General features: G+C 38.1%; 1 protein-coding gene across 1 annotated transcript in view; it reads right to left on the minus strand.

Moving 5' to 3' along the window:
* Window positions 1–16,021, minus strand: part of CEP128 (centrosomal protein 128) — a 469,424-nt gene that overhangs the window by 422,749 nt on the left and 30,654 nt on the right. Inside the window, exon 3 of the mRNA XM_052647177.1 lies at window positions 1,133–1,259. Within this exon, the coding sequence (XP_052503137.1) occupies window positions 1,133–1,259 (127 nt within the window). The remainder of the gene's footprint in view (window positions 1–1,132; window positions 1,260–16,021) is intronic.

Here is a 16,021-nt window from a genome sequence, read left to right on the forward strand (position 1 = left end):
AGGAAGTACATAACACACATGGATATACACATGTGCCCTTAACACACACTATTTTCCATAGACAATCACAAACAAATCTCGCTGTGGCCATAAAATTCCACAAAATTGGCACTTCTGTTGCTCTTAAAGCAGATAAAATGAACAATTGAAGTGATCTGAAATAGAACATATCAAAAATTCTAACTGGCTTTAATTTTCAAGGAAGCGATAGAATATTTTCTCTTACATAAAAATAGTAAGTTGCTATAAAAATAACTTCTATGATTCCCCAAACTAATACTAATAAAACAGAAATTTTCAAACAACAAATTATCTAAAATCTGAATGGTGTTTAAAAATCAGTATAAATGAACTAAACTACATAAAGAAATAGCCAACTGTGATTTTTAGTCATTATCATGACCAATAGCAATATTAACAGTGCAAGCTACTAAGGTTCACTCTAATTGCCTCTCTTCACCGCAAGCTTTTACAAGTCTTCGCTATTCAAACATGAACCTCGGTGCTGTGGGAAAGGATGTGTGTGCTCAGTCGCTCAGCTGTCTCCGACACCTTGTGACCCCAGGGACTGTAACCCACCAGGCTCCTCTGTCCATGGGATTTTCCAGGCAAGAATACTGGAGTGGGTTGCCACTTATAGCAAAGTATAAGTAAGGTTAATTATAGGCAAACTAAGCGTTATCACCTTTTGTGCAGCCACTGAAATCTAGCTGCACAGAAAGGATAAAACTCCCCTGTTCTTAACAACTATCACAGGGTATTTCATAATGAGACATTTGAAGAACTATGAACCTAAAATAAGACTTCTAATCCAGAAAGTACACCACATAGCAAATCCTATTTGTGTTTGTTTTGACTGAAGGCAGACAATTAAATCAAAGTTTTGTCAGGTAAAGCTTTACATGGTCTACAGAGCCTGAGAAGAACCAAAGTAACAGACTCAGAATATCAAAGTCCCATTGAACATGTTTCAAAATATTCACTGTAAAACTGTATCTTCTAGCACCTTATTTGAAGGATTTTAAGTATGGGTTACATTTGTCTAAATACTACATGTCCTCAATATATACTTCAGGAACATTTTTAAGACAAAGAAAAGAAAGAAAAGGTTTTCAGAATCTGAAAAATTTACCTGTCACAGTGCCACCATCGAGGTCACTTGTACTCAGACTTGTAACAGAAATACTTCTCCCTCCTGAGTTTCTTGACAACCGTTGACTCCGCAGTTGGCCTATTGATTGTTCCAAGCTTTCTTTTAACTAAATTAAAAAATATAATGAAGGGAGATTTATTCTTCTTAAACAACTTCCAAATACAAATACCCTACAGTTTTTCCAGTGGTCATGTATGAATGTGAGAGTTGGACTGTGAAGAAAGCTGAGCACCGAAGAATTGATGCTTTTGAACTGTGGTGTTGGAGGAGACTCTTGAGAGTCCCTTGGACTGCAAGGAGATCCAACCAGTCCATCCTAAAGGAGATCAGCCCTGGGTGTTCTTTGGAAGGAATGATGCTAAAGCTGAAACTCCAGTACTTTGGCCACCTCATGAGAAGAGCTGACTCATCTGAAAAGACCCTGATGCTGGGAGGGATTGGGGGCAGGAAGAGAAGGGGACAACAGAGGATGAGATGGCTGGATGGCATCACCAACTCGATGGATGTGAGTTTGAGTGAACTCCAGGAGATGGTGATGGACAGGGAGGCCTGGCATGCTGTGATTCATGGGGTCTCAAAGAGTCGGACACGACTGAGCGACTGAACAGATTTTTTAAGCTATTTCTGAACTATTGGTGTTCCTAAAGAGAATGTATATCACAGAAAATTCTGAACTAAGTTATGTCAATAGAAATATAAAAACAGTAAACATAAATATTTTAAGAGCCAACTCTAATGTGGTTTTAAATACCATCTGTCCCTACCTATTCCATCTTTGTATTACCAGAATACAAAAGACATGTCTACTATCCAAGGGTTTACAAAATGAGATGGATGTTCCACCCATGCTTAGAAACATAAAAAGGCCAACACATCTGAAAAAGAAAGAAAAAGTTTTCCTCCGTTCTAAACATTCCCTCGGAAGCCCCAGATCTGTAACAAACAGGAAAATGAACAGTTGTCAGAGTGACTGCCGTTATGAAAAAATGTGCACTGCCCAACTCTGCATCAGAACATCTCTTTCACTCATTCAAAGACTTCAAATCCCAGAAAACCACACGGTCAGATGTTAGACTATTAGTACAAACTAGGATCACAATTGTCCAAATGCTCTCTTCAGACCAGCAGAGAGTTAGCCAGCGGGGAAATAAGATGGCATCTTTTTAGACCTAAAGAGCTACGACAAATAAAAGCACACTTAATACTGAGAATAACATCCAGAGCTGTACAGAGCTATCGACCTAAAAAGAGGATTCAACTAAAATCTGGAGGAAAAAGAGTAAACCTAAGGAAGATCCACATCCCATAAATTGCTGAGAAACTTCTGGTCTAGGCATTTTAGCCAAGTGTGAATAAAAAAATAATATTAATAAAAATAATGCATGGATCCAGAAAACAAGTCATCTATAACTCTTTAAAGAGAATGTCAAAATAAAACAAGTGATGGAAAAGAGAGGGCTTCCTACATCCTGCCAAAATTAAAGGTAGAACATCACTTATGGAGGGATAAGTTGGTTTCCTTGAGAAACTGTGCAGAAAGAAAGTAGCTTCAGCTGAAGGAAGAGCACAGCTGAAACAAATGAGTCACAAATGAGCAAATCCTTTTCCATTTTGGTTGCTCGGGTATAGCTCTTCTGGAGAATCAAGGTTAAAATAGTCTGGATTAAAAGGGACAGTGCTAGATTTCAAGATTGTATTTGTATTGCCACTCTCATTTCTGGAAAAAAAAAAAAGATAAAGCTAGTATTTCCATACCCTCTGTTCCCTGCTTCTCTACGTTGGGGTATGTACAATACCATCCTGCCTGAACATTCACCAGTTAAGGGCCCAGATTATCAATCCAGGGAAATATACTGACAAAGCCTGGGAGAACTAAAGTCTACCTGGAGAGTAATTAACACACACATAAAATGAAACTAAGTTTAACATACAGGTAGACGAGAGGTCTTACATAGAGAACTTAAAATAGCAAATCAGTAATCCATACAAGACTAAAATTGTACAATGTTGAAATTAAAAACTTCAAATTACAGCATGAAAAAAGGAACTGAAAAGGTAAAATGTCTTTAGATAACACAAATTAGTGACAGAACGAGTTCTACCAAGGTTTCTTGTGTTTATTATTTGCATCTTTACAAGCTAAGCCTGATGTCAGTATCCTCTTTTCATAGCTTATTTTTTTTAACTGAAGTAAAGTTGATTATATTTTTGGAAGCAGAGTCAGCTGACATTTCTAATCACTGCATCTTTTGGAAGGTAAGCTGCCTTTTATAGCTCTGGCTATCTTTAAGATTTTTCTCTTTAAGTGTCAATAGTTTTACAATGATATGATTATGTGTAGTCTTATTTGCAGTTATTCCACTTCTGACTCAGAGATAATGGAATCTGTAATCTGATCTCTTTCATGTGTTGAAAGTCTTCAGTCACGTCTCCTCATTTCTTCTGCCCCTTTCTTTCCGGCCCCCTTCCCTTCTCCTCTTCCTCTCCAACCAGCTGCACTCAAGTGATACCGTTTTACCAAATCCCATGGGTCATCCATGCTCTCCTCTCCTCCTTTCATTCCCCCATTTTTCTTTTTGAATATATTTTGCTGGTCTATCTCTCAATTTATTAATTCTCTCTTCAACTGTATACAAGCCACTACTTAATCCATCTGTTGATGTTTTCTTTTTCCTAATTTACTTGTTTGCTTATTTTAGTTATATTTTTCAATTTCCATTAATTTTCTTCTGGTTACACCAAGTCTTAGTTGGGTACACAGGATCTCTGATCTTCGTTGCAGCATGCAGGATCTCCAGGTGAGGCATGAGGGACCTTTAGTCGCAGCACGTGGGATCCAGTCCTCTGACCAGGGATTGAACCCAGGCCCTGTGCATCGAGAATACAGAGTCTTAGCCACTTAACTATCAGGGAAATCCTTGTGATTTTTATTTGATTTTTTTGTCTTTTAGAGTTTTCAATTCTATGTCAACATTTTCAGTCTTAATTTCTTGTACAGGTTAATCATAGTTATTTTATAGTTCGTTACAGGTCCTCCTTTTCCCTTGGTTTTCAGTCACCTCTTACACTTTCTTATGCCTGAATATTTTTTAATCATGTGACAGACATAAGAAAAACTGGAGTTAATTTAAAGCTCTGGCTTGATGACATCTTCTGTCAGAAGGGATTTGATTCTGCTTCTATCAGAGAGTGAGCCTAGGTCACCAGGAAACCCAAAGCACCTTAATTTGTTAGAACTGAGATGGCCAAAGAATTGATGCTTTTGGACTGTGGTGTTGGAGAAGACTCTTGAGAGTCCCTTGGACTGCAAGGAGATCCAACCAGTCCAGCCTAAAGGAGATCAGTCCTGGGTGTACACTGGAAGGACTGATGTTGAAGCTAAAACTCCAATTCTTTGACCACCTGATGCCAAGAGCTGACTCATTGGAAAAGACCCTGATGCTGGGAAAGATTGAGGGCAGGAGGAGAAGGGGACGACAGAGGATGAGATGGTTGGATGGCATCACCAACTCAATGGACATGGGTTTGGGTGGACTCTGGGAGTTGGTGATGGACAGGGAGGCCTGGCGTGCTGCGGTTCATGGGGTTGCAAAGAGTCGGACACAATTGAGCAACTGAACTGAACTGAGATGGTTCAAAGCTGGGGCTTCCGTCCCCATCAGCACTGTCAATTATTTTCATTTTATCACTGCTCTTATTTTCAGTTCACCATTTTCCTAGGTTATCGCCCTTTGGGGTCTCACTCAAAAGCTGGAGGGTTCCTGAACTACAATTCTGGTCCCTCCAGCCTCTTTAGGTCTACTGATAGCTCTAATCCTATCCACTTCTAAGCCACCTCATTTCAGATCAGCTACTGCCTTAACAGAGGAGGAGTCCCAAATGCAGGACTCTTCCTTCCAGATTTCAATTTTTGCCAGATCTTGACAATTATATTCCCCACTATGTTGGTACTTTTCTAATAGTTTAGTAAAATTTTTACACTTTTTCATCTTTTCAGTTGTTCTGCATGGGAGAGTTGATCTAAAATAACCTCATCAATAAATGCCAGAAGCAGAATTTGCCAACATCCTTTTTACGCTGTGCTGTGCTCAGTCCCTTCAGTCGTGTCCAACTCTTTGCAACCCTATGGACCGCAGACCACCAGGCTCCTCTGTCCACGAGATTCTCCAGGAAAAAATACTAGAGTGGGCTGCCATGCCATTCTCCAGGGGATCTTCCCGACCCCGGAATCCAACCTATGTCTCTTGTATCTACTGCATCACAGGCAGATTCTTTATCCACTGAGGCACCTGGGAAACCCATTATGTGGGTTTATTTGCAAACAAATCCTGAGCTGTAACTAAAAGCTGATTAAGAAGATGAATTTACACACACACATACACAAACACACACACAATCCCTCCTAACAACAAAAACTCACATATTGCAGAACAAGAGAAAGGATACATTACTCCCAAAATCTAACAGATGTTGTAAAGTTGATCATTTCAGAAATAAGATAAAAAGTTAGGACAAACTATTTGGCAATCTCATTTTAAAACTCTCAATAGATATGCCATATACCATTGAACAGATGAACTAGCTAATATATAAAGATCAAAAATGAACTGTAAAAGGAAAAGAGGTTAAAGATTTTTTTTAATCACTCCTGCAAACATCACAGCAAAAACAAGTCCTCCACCTAAGACACAAACTAAATGTAATAAAATTTAAAACTACACTTAAAGTAGCAATAAAACAACAGACACCACACAAAATCTACTCATGATGTACAAAACCAATTTGCTAACTCCTAGAATAAAAAACAAAAAGACAAAAAGATATAAAATTTCTTTTAAATTCCTTAGAATTATAACTTCTAATTATGTGCAAAAGCAGATCAAACTCAAAATTACATAAAAGCAAAACACTAAAAAAATTCTATTTAACATTAATTTACTATGATGGATGATGCTATTTTGCAGAAACTAAATCAGTGTTCCACACAGACTACTGTACTGACCGCAATGGTCCAAATTCTAAGAGTTTATCTTGGAAACCTCACCGCATACCAATGTTGATTCTATTTCCCCCACTGCAGAACTGGCATCATAGAACATGACATTTTTTCACTTTAACTTGACATAAATACACTATTTACATATTAGGTCTATTATTTCACCTCCATTCATTTGAAATCAGGTGAAAACAACTGAAGCAAGACAGAGGGGTCATGGTGGAGAGTTCTGACAAAACGTGGTCCACTGGAGAAAGGAATGGCAAAATACTTCAGTATTCTTGCCTTGAGAACCCCATGAACAGTATGAAAAGGCAAAAAGATAGGATACTGAAAGATGAACACCCCAGGTCAGTAGGTGCCCAATATGCTACTGGAAATCAGTGGAGAAATAACTCCAGAAAGAATGAAGAGATGGAGCCAAAGCAAAAACAATACCCAGTTGTGGATGTGACTGGTGATAGAAGCAAGATCCGATGCTGTAAAGAGCAATATTGCATAGGAACCTGGAATGTTAGGTCCATGAATTAAAGCAAATTGGAAGTGATCAAACAGGAGATGGCAACAGTGAACATCGACATTTTAGGAATCAGTGAACTGAAATGGACTGGAATGGGTGAATTTAACTCAGATGACCATTATATCTACTATTGTGGGCAAGAATCCCTTAGAAGATACGGAGTAGCTATCACAGTCAACAAAAGAGTCCAAAATGCAGTATTTGGATGTAATCTCAAAAATGAAAGAATGATCTCTGTTCATTCCCAAGGTAAACCACTCAACACCACAGTAATCCAAGTCTATGCCCCAACCAATAATGCTGAAGAAGTTGAAGTTGAGCAGTTCTATGAAGACCTACAAGACCTTCTAGAAATAATAACCAAAAAAGATATCCTTTTCATATAGGGGACTGGAATGCAAAAGTAGGAAGTCAAGAGATACCTGCAGTAACAGGCAAGTTTGGCCCTGGAGTACAGAATGAAGCAGGGCAAAGGCTAAAGAGTTTTGCCAAGAGAACGCACTGGTCACAGCAAACACCCTCTTCCAACAACACAAGAGATGACTAACACATGGACATCACCAGATGGTCAATACCAATATCAGATTGATTATATTCCTTGCAGCTAAAGATGGAGAAGCTCTATACAGTCAGGAAGAACAACTGGGAGCTGACTATGGCTCAGATCATGAATGCTTTATTGCCAAATTCAGACTTAAATTGAAGAAAGTAGGGAAAACCATTAGAACATTCAGATATGACCTAAATCAAATCCCTTACAATTACACAAAGCAAGTGACAAATACACTCAAGGGATTATGTGTGATAGACAGACTGCCTGAAGAACTATGGATGGATGTTCATAACACTATACAGGAGTCAGGGATCAAGACTATCCCCAAGAAAAAGAAAGGCAAAATGGTTGTCTGAGGAGGCCTTACAAATAGCTGAGAAAAGAAGAGAAGCTAAAGGCAAAGAAGAAAAGGAAAGATATACCCATTTGAATGCAGAGTTCCAAAGAGTAGCAAGGAGAGATAAGAAAGCCTTCCTCAATGATCAATGCAAAGAAATCGAGGAAAACAATAAAATGGGAAAGACTAGAAGGCACTGGCAACCCACTCCAGTACTCTTGCCTGGAAAATCCCATGGACAAGGGAGCCTGGTGGGCTGCAGTCCATGGGGATGCTAAGAGTCGGACACGACTAAGCGACTTCCCTTTCACTTTTCACTTGCATGCACTGGAGAAGGAAATGGCAACCCACCCTCAGTGTTCTTGCCTGGAGAATCCCAGGGATGGGAGAGCCTGGTGGGCTGCTGTCTATGGGGTTGCACAGAGTCGGACTCGACTGACGTGACTTAGCAGTAGCAGCAGCGATCTCTTCAAGAAAATTAGAGATACCAAGGGGACATTTCATGCAAAGATGGGCACAATAAAGGACAGAAACGGTATGGAACTAACAGAAGCAGGAGATATTAAGAAGAGGTGGCAACAATACACAGAAGAACTATACAAAAAAGATCTTCATAACCCACATAACCACGATGGTATGATCACTCACCTAGAGCCAGACATCCTGGAATGCAAATCAAGTGGGCCTTTGAAAGCATCACTATGAACAAAGCTAGTGGAGGTGATGGAATTCCAATTGAGCTATTTCAAATCCTAAAAGATGATGCTGTGAAAGTGCTGCACTCAATATGCCAGCAAATCTGGAAAACTCAGCAGTGGCCACAGGACTGGAAAAGGTTAGTTTTCATTCCAATCCCAAAGAACAGCAATGCCAAAGAATGTTCAAACTGCCGCACAATTGCACTCATCTCACACACTAGCAAAGCAATGTTCAAAATCCTCCAAGACAGGCTTCAACAGTACATGAACCATGAACTTCCAGATGTTCAAGCTGGATTTAAAAAAGGCAAAGGAACCAGATATCAAACTGCCAACATCTGATGGATCATAGAAAAAGCAAGAGAGTTCCAGAGAAACATCTATTTCTGCTTTATTGACTACACCCAAGCCTTTGACTGTATGGATCACAATAAACTGTGGAAAATTCTGAAAGAGATTGGGAATATCAGACCACCTGACCTGCCTCTTGAGAAATACGTATGTAGGTCAAGAAGCAACAGTTAGAACTGGACATAGAACAACAGACTAGTTCCAAATAGGAAAAGGAGTACGTCAAGGCTGTATATTGTCACCCTGCTTATTCAACTTACATGCAGAGTACATCATGAGAAATGCTGGGCTGGAGGAAGCACAAGCTGGAATCCAGATTGCTGGGAGAAATATCAATAACCTCAGATATGCAGATGACACCACCCTGATGGCAGAAAGTGAAGAAGAACTAAAGAGCCTCTTGATGAAAGTGAAAGAGGAGAGTAAAAATGTTGGCTTAACACTCAACATTTAGAAAACTAAGATCATGGCATCCAGTCCCATCATTTCATGGCAAATAGATGGGGAAACAATGGAATTGTTTATTTTGGGGGGCTCCAAAATCACTCCAGATGGTGACTACAGTCATGAAATTAAAAGACACTTGCTCCTTGAAAGAAGTTATGACCAACCTAGACAGCATATCAAAGGTCCATCTAGTCAAAGCTATGGTTTTTCCAGCAGTCATGTATAGATGTGAGAGTTGGACTATAAAGAAAGATGAGCACTGAAGAATTAATGCTTTTGAACTGTGATGTTGAAGAAAACTCTTGAGAATCCCTTGGACTATAAGGAGATTGAATCAGTCCATTCTAAAGGAGATCAGTCCTGGGTGTTCATTGGAAGGACTGATGCTGAAGCTTAAACTCCAATACTTTGGCCTCCTGATGTGAAGAACTGACTCATTGGAAAAGACCCTGATGCTGGGAAAGACTGAAGGCAGGAGGAGAAGCGGACGACAGAGGATGAGACGGTTGGATGGCATCACAGACTCAATGGACATGATTCTGAGTAAGCTCCCAAAGTTGTTGATGGACAGGGAAGCCTGGCGTGCTACAGTCCATGGGGTCAGAGTCAGTCAGACACAACTGAGCGACTGAACTGAACTGACCCAGTAGAAATAAAAATAAAACTCAGCCACTGAAATTGAATGGCAATACTTGTTTACAAGGTAGTTCATTCAAATTGTTAAGACATTCTTTTAAACAAACAATTTAAGTTGAAAAATCTCTTTCTAGTGATAGATGAAATAATTTGGGCATCAATAAAAATACTAACTACAATGGAATAAAGCTGTTCCAATATGCCTAAGTTCACAAGTTAATGATACTCAAAAGTAAAAAAAAAAAAAAAAAGTCATTGGTCACCAGTAGAGAATACTAGGGAAATAACTCATCATTTTGGAAAGGAGTAAATAAATTATAAGCTTTCAGATTAACAATAAAAGAGCAAATTTTAAAAACTTTCATCAACATCTCTGAAAGGACTCTAACGTCTCTATTTGAAGGTCTAATTTGAGACAAAATATAAGTCAAGCTCAGTGAATTGAAATATATATATATATAGCATATATATATAAAACTCAGAAAGACTGAGTATACTGCAAATCAAATATATAAAGAGAAATCACCTAGGCAGCAGTCACACTCCATATAAGGGGTATAATCATTAAAAACATCTGATTCAGAAGAACCAGAAGAAAGCCAGTACTTGCCTCAACTATACTACTTCTGCATCTGCTCCAGTTGACCTATTTAGCAGACTAACATTTTATATTGAGGATGAAATAACATAATGTATGTAGAATAATTAGAGCAATGCCTAGGGAAGATTGGTTTGTCCAGTAAATGGCAATTTTCATTGTGATGATTACAGATGCTGAAAATAAGAGCAAACATGAGTGAAGAAATCAGATGTTTTAATCTGAAGAAACTCTTCAGAAAAATATAATTCCCTAAAGATGACTCACTGAATTCCTCTGTACATCTACAGACTCTTAAACAGCAAAACTGTCACTATTCTCACTCTCAGCTATTTCAACTTTTGATTTTACATTGGAGTATAGTTGATTAACAATGTGGTGTTAGTTTCAGGTGTACAGCGAAGTGATTCAGTTATACATATACATGTATCCATCATTTTTCAAATTCTTTTCCCACTTAGGTTGTTAATAACATTGAGCAGAATTTCCTGTGCTATACAGTAGGTCCTTGTTGGTTAACTATTTTAAATATATTAATAGCAGTATGTACATGTCAATCCCAAACTCCCTAACTATTCCTCCCCACAAGCCTTCCTACATCTTTATAACCCCACGTGTAACTCCTCCATAATATAATTCAAATTTCATTTTAGCATTATCAATTTTCATTTCTTTGCAACACTTTCACTTTTTGACCAATTCCTTTATTATTATTATTTATTTTTATAAATAGCAAGGTTTGTTACTGGAATAGAAGGGAAGTATCACAATTATACTTTCACTGTCTGCAACCAATCAGCAGACAATTTCAAAAGCAGCAATTTGTTATTTACACAGTAATGTGTGGCCTGTAAAGCTAGCAGCAAAGTTTCTCCTTTTTTGCAGTTACTCATCATTAATACAATGTTGTATTAATTGAAATTTGAATTGTGTTGTTTAAGGACAGGTGTTACTTTGACCACACAGGGATAATGAAATTCATGCACATCAAAACCATGCAACAAGGACTACCTGTCTTTACTTTTCAGAGTCCTCAAAAAGCTACTCCATGCATTCAGTAAAGGTGTTACAGCTGTATTCAGTGGAAGAGTTATGCTAAACTTCACCTCACCTGGGACTGGGACTCTGGTTTGTTTCTTTCAGTGAAAAAATATACATATACTGACTTTCCAAAAGTTATTAATAACTAAACCTCTTGACCAGTCTTTGGGAAGGTAAGGTTTCCAAGCAACAGTAAACAGCTAAGAAACTAGACACCAACTCTACACAGTATCAAAAATGCCTATGAAATAAATCGTATTAAGTAAAATTTGCCCTCAGTAAGATGAGAAAAGGCAAAGAGCCACATGGATTAACTTCCATGGTCAATTTATAGTTATTGATACTAATAAGCAGTGTATCTCACATACTCACATTCTCAACAAAATGAAGCTCATTGAATGAGAGGGGGAAAAAACTATCTACCATTACTTTCTCAAAGAGGAATTTCCATAATAATGTAGGAATAAAACAAAAATAAAATAGGAAACAGTGATTACTCACACATAAACACAATAGGTAACAAATATTCAAATAACTAGCTTACATACAAATGAAAAACACAACAAAAAAAAAGTCAACAACGACCTTGGTAAACATTCTAAATGTTGCACTTCAAGTGATGTGAAGGTCGCTCAGTCGTGCCCGACTCTTTGCGATCCCATGGACTATACAGTCCATGGAATTCTCTAGGCCAGAATACTAGAGTGGGTAGGCTTTTCCTTCTCCAGAGGATCTTCCCAACCCAGGGATTGAACCCAGGTCTCCCACACGGCAGGCAGATTCTTTACCAGCTGAGCCACAAGGGAAGCCCGTTGCAATTCAAAGTAGGCTTAAATTGTGGAAACGATTAAAGATCCTATTTAGTTTCTTCAGATACTTTCTTACTCCAAATTATCCTTTATTTTCATACTAGGAATACACACATCTCCTAACACCAATTATACAGAACACAGATTATACAGAAATGCATGCAAATCTGGTCATGGATAGGTAACTGCATCCACTTGGCTGCATGGTTGAGCAGAAACTGGAAACATGTGAATATTCCATCTAACCATTTACCGTGGTTTCACCTGACAGTAAAGTCAGTATTTAGCAAACATTCACAACAAATATAGCACAGGTAACTATGGAGGCAGTTCATGTTGTATAAAAAAGAAAAACTGAAGTACTTGATTTACAAGTGTAAGGTGAATTTGGCAAAATCAGGGCACAAGTAGAAGCAGAGAAGAGGTGATGTCAAAAATTTTGTCCAACATAATAATGACAGCCATGGGCACACCAATTAATTGCTTTCTTCTTGACTTTCCTTCACTGCCTGTTTCCCCACAGAATGTCAAGGTTGATCTGGCAATAGACTGCAAAATAGATGGGTGGTAGAGTTAATTTTATCAGCTCTCCTTTGGTCCCTTAGAGACTAAATCTTCTACTATGAACACTAGAACAAAAAGGAGGAGGAGGACAGAAAGAAGAGGTGGAGGAGGTGGGGCATTTTATAAAATTAGAGTGGAAATTTATGGATTCCGTATTTTTCTGGTCCCATCATCTGTTGCTGAAATGTATTTTTTAAATGGCTGCTGCTATCTTTTTCATTTATCAAAAAGATCATTATCTCTGACTGTTATCCCTAACCTCTCTGCATATGCTGATTTATGGAAACATAAGTCCATACGAATACTTTTCAAATTTAGAAATTCCCTTTATTTACGTAACTATTTTATTTTTTAATGAAATCTCATATATTCAAAGCCCATACAGAACACATATTCTAACCAGTTTTTTTTTAATTTTTTAAAAGTACTTCCATAAAATATTTGTAATGTTAAATAAGCATGTATGAAAAATGGAATGTATTTTTAATAGTACCTTATGGTATTTTGGGTGGACAGGCAATATAATCATGGGGGCAAAAGCAATATTACGTATGCTGCCTATTTAGCATATACTCTGAAGTCAAAATAATCAGGTACACTTATCACTGTGAATGTTATAACACATTATGTCGTTTATATAAACAATAATAAACAAAAGAAACTTAAGTCAGCCCCAGTGAATTCAAGGAAAGCACAGCACCAGTACTGAATGCCTATAATGTGCTGTGGGGATTTAGTCACTCAGTTGTGTCCGACTCTTGCGACCCCATGGGCTGCAAACCGCCAGGCTCCTCTGTCCATGGGATTTCACAGGCAATAATGGAGAGGGTTGCCATTTCCTTCTCCAGGGGAATCTTCTCGACCCAGGGATGGAACTCACATCTCCTGCCTTGGCAGGTTGGTTCTTTAGCTCTGGGCCACCAGGAAAGCCCTGTCTAATATACCAAGTACTATATTAAGAACATATTCAACACTTGAAGATAGGGATTACTTAATGAATTAAAGAAGTAACAAGAACATAAAGGTTTAACAAGAGTCTAAACAGCATGACTACTTCAATAAATGTTAGCTCTATAAGGCATATATAATTATGTTCATTTTTCAGATGATTAAACTCAAGTTCAGAAAGGTTTAATAACTTGCCCCAAATCATTGAAATGGTTTCTAGTGGAAAAGTTTCAGGATTCAATAATAAGTCTGACTCCAAAGTCTACAGTTTTCCACTAGTTTCAAAGCAAAATTTTGTAAAAAAATTCTGTCTAGTAGTTTCATGGGAAACTTGGCAATAAAATTTTAAACATAAGGGTCTAAGACTCTTAACTCCTAAGATCTGAAATATATTTACAAAAAGAAGGTTCTGACAGAATTCAGTTGTTCCATTACAATTCTTATCCAGAGACTCTTACTAGTTAACACTAAAGTTGCTAAAAGTCGGTACAGTTCTCACCTTTAGGGCAATTATCAAAACTCAGCCAGAGAGAAAAGTATGAGTACCTTCAGCTCTGGAATATTACAAGTGGCTCATGTCTGGCTCCAAAAATCTAACATTATCCTTCTGGGCTGTCACTATGTATATCTGACAACTGAAACCCACTAAGAAGAAGAAAAACCTGGACTTTGTTATGTAACATTCAAATTTTTCCAAAGTTCATATGCCAGATGCTAACAGTCTATTATTACCAAAGGGAAATTTGAATCAGAGTACTTAAATTGAGGAAAATGACCTATTAATACATGCCTCTAAGGTCTAATTGATGTTACCATATTTTAACCAATCTTTACCTTAAAATTATACTTAGCGAATCTAATGATTTGAATCAAGAGAACTGTATCTTTCCTAAGTATTAACTACTTCAGCCTCATCAGCTACAGTCCAAATTTCTACTGCAGAATGTATTAACTTTCTATGTTGAACATTCCTTAAGGGCATTCCATTTCTATAACATTAACATAAAAAACAGACCTATTCTCTCATGAATAGTAACATACAGTCCTAGAAATATCCTAAGCACTAGGCAATTCAACCGCACTATTTAACCCAGGAGTACAATATATTCCAAATCTTCCTAGTAAACTTGCAAATAAAACTTTGCCATACGTCCTCTAGGGCTTCCCTGGCGGCTCAGATGGTAAAGAATCCGTCTGCTATGCAAGAGACCCGGGTTTGATCCCTGGGTTGGGAAGATCCCCTGGAGGAGGGCATGGCAACCCACTCCAGCATTTTTACCCAGAGAATTCCATAGACAGAGGAGCCTAGCAGGCTACAGTCCATGGGGTTGCATAGAGTCAGACACGACTAAGCAACTAACACTTTCATAACATAGGTTCTTTTTGGACCAAAAAGAACTTCCCAAAAAATTTACAGCATGAGAAATAACACAGGATGACACCTCCTTAAGTTCATAAAGTTCACTGAGCCCAAAGATCCTAAATCATATCATCCAACTTAATATGGCTTATTGGCTGCAATGGCTACAAGAAAGGCTAGTCAGAAAAAAAAAATAACTTAGGAAGAAGGGGGAAGGAAACGTGCAGAATCCACCACATTGCCTTAAGTGGCAGCTCGAACTGCTGACTTTGACAAGCCTTCAATGCCAATCCAAGCTCAGCACCAGACTCCCTCCCATTCTGTTTCCACATTTGTTCCATCTAACTCTCATTCTGGACGTTGTACCAGATGTAACCTTAATGACTTGTATGACGATGGGCTTTGGATCTTCAATCAGTTAAGATAACCTCCAAAATCTAGTTTATCAATGTAAATTATATAACCCTTCAAACTTGCAATCCAAAATCCCAATTTTCAGAAAAAAAATTCACAGCATCATGAAAACATGGGTAACCACAACTGAATGACAGGAACAAACCCTGGTGCTAGGTTTGGGGATAATATCCTATCCTTGGCTCTGTCACTGACTTACTGTGAGACTGTGCAAGTTAGTGACCATTCCATCCCCCAACAGCATCTACCCAGTAGGACTACTGAAACAATTAAATGAGTCTCTACCAAAAAAAAAGAAGAAGAAGAAAGAGCCTGTAAACTAAACTTAGGCAGAAATTCCCAAAGAGGTAGGTGCTATTTTCCTATGAAACACCACACACCCATTGCCGATCCTCTAACACTGCTCCACTCTTCACAGAGCAAGACCTTCACATATAATAAGCAAAGAATTACATTTAGCATTGGAATAAAGATTCAAGAAAACAACAGCAAAATCATGTACATTTCAAGAAAAAGTAGTCCAAAAACTGACTAATCATGACTCTTGACCCTTACGAAACCAACAGAAATAATTCCCACAATTCTCTTGTTTGAAG

Source organism: Budorcas taxicolor, chromosome 10, assembly GCF_023091745.1.
Source record: "Budorcas taxicolor isolate Tak-1 chromosome 10, Takin1.1, whole genome shotgun sequence".
Taxonomy (NCBI): domain Eukaryota; kingdom Metazoa; phylum Chordata; class Mammalia; order Artiodactyla; family Bovidae; genus Budorcas; species Budorcas taxicolor.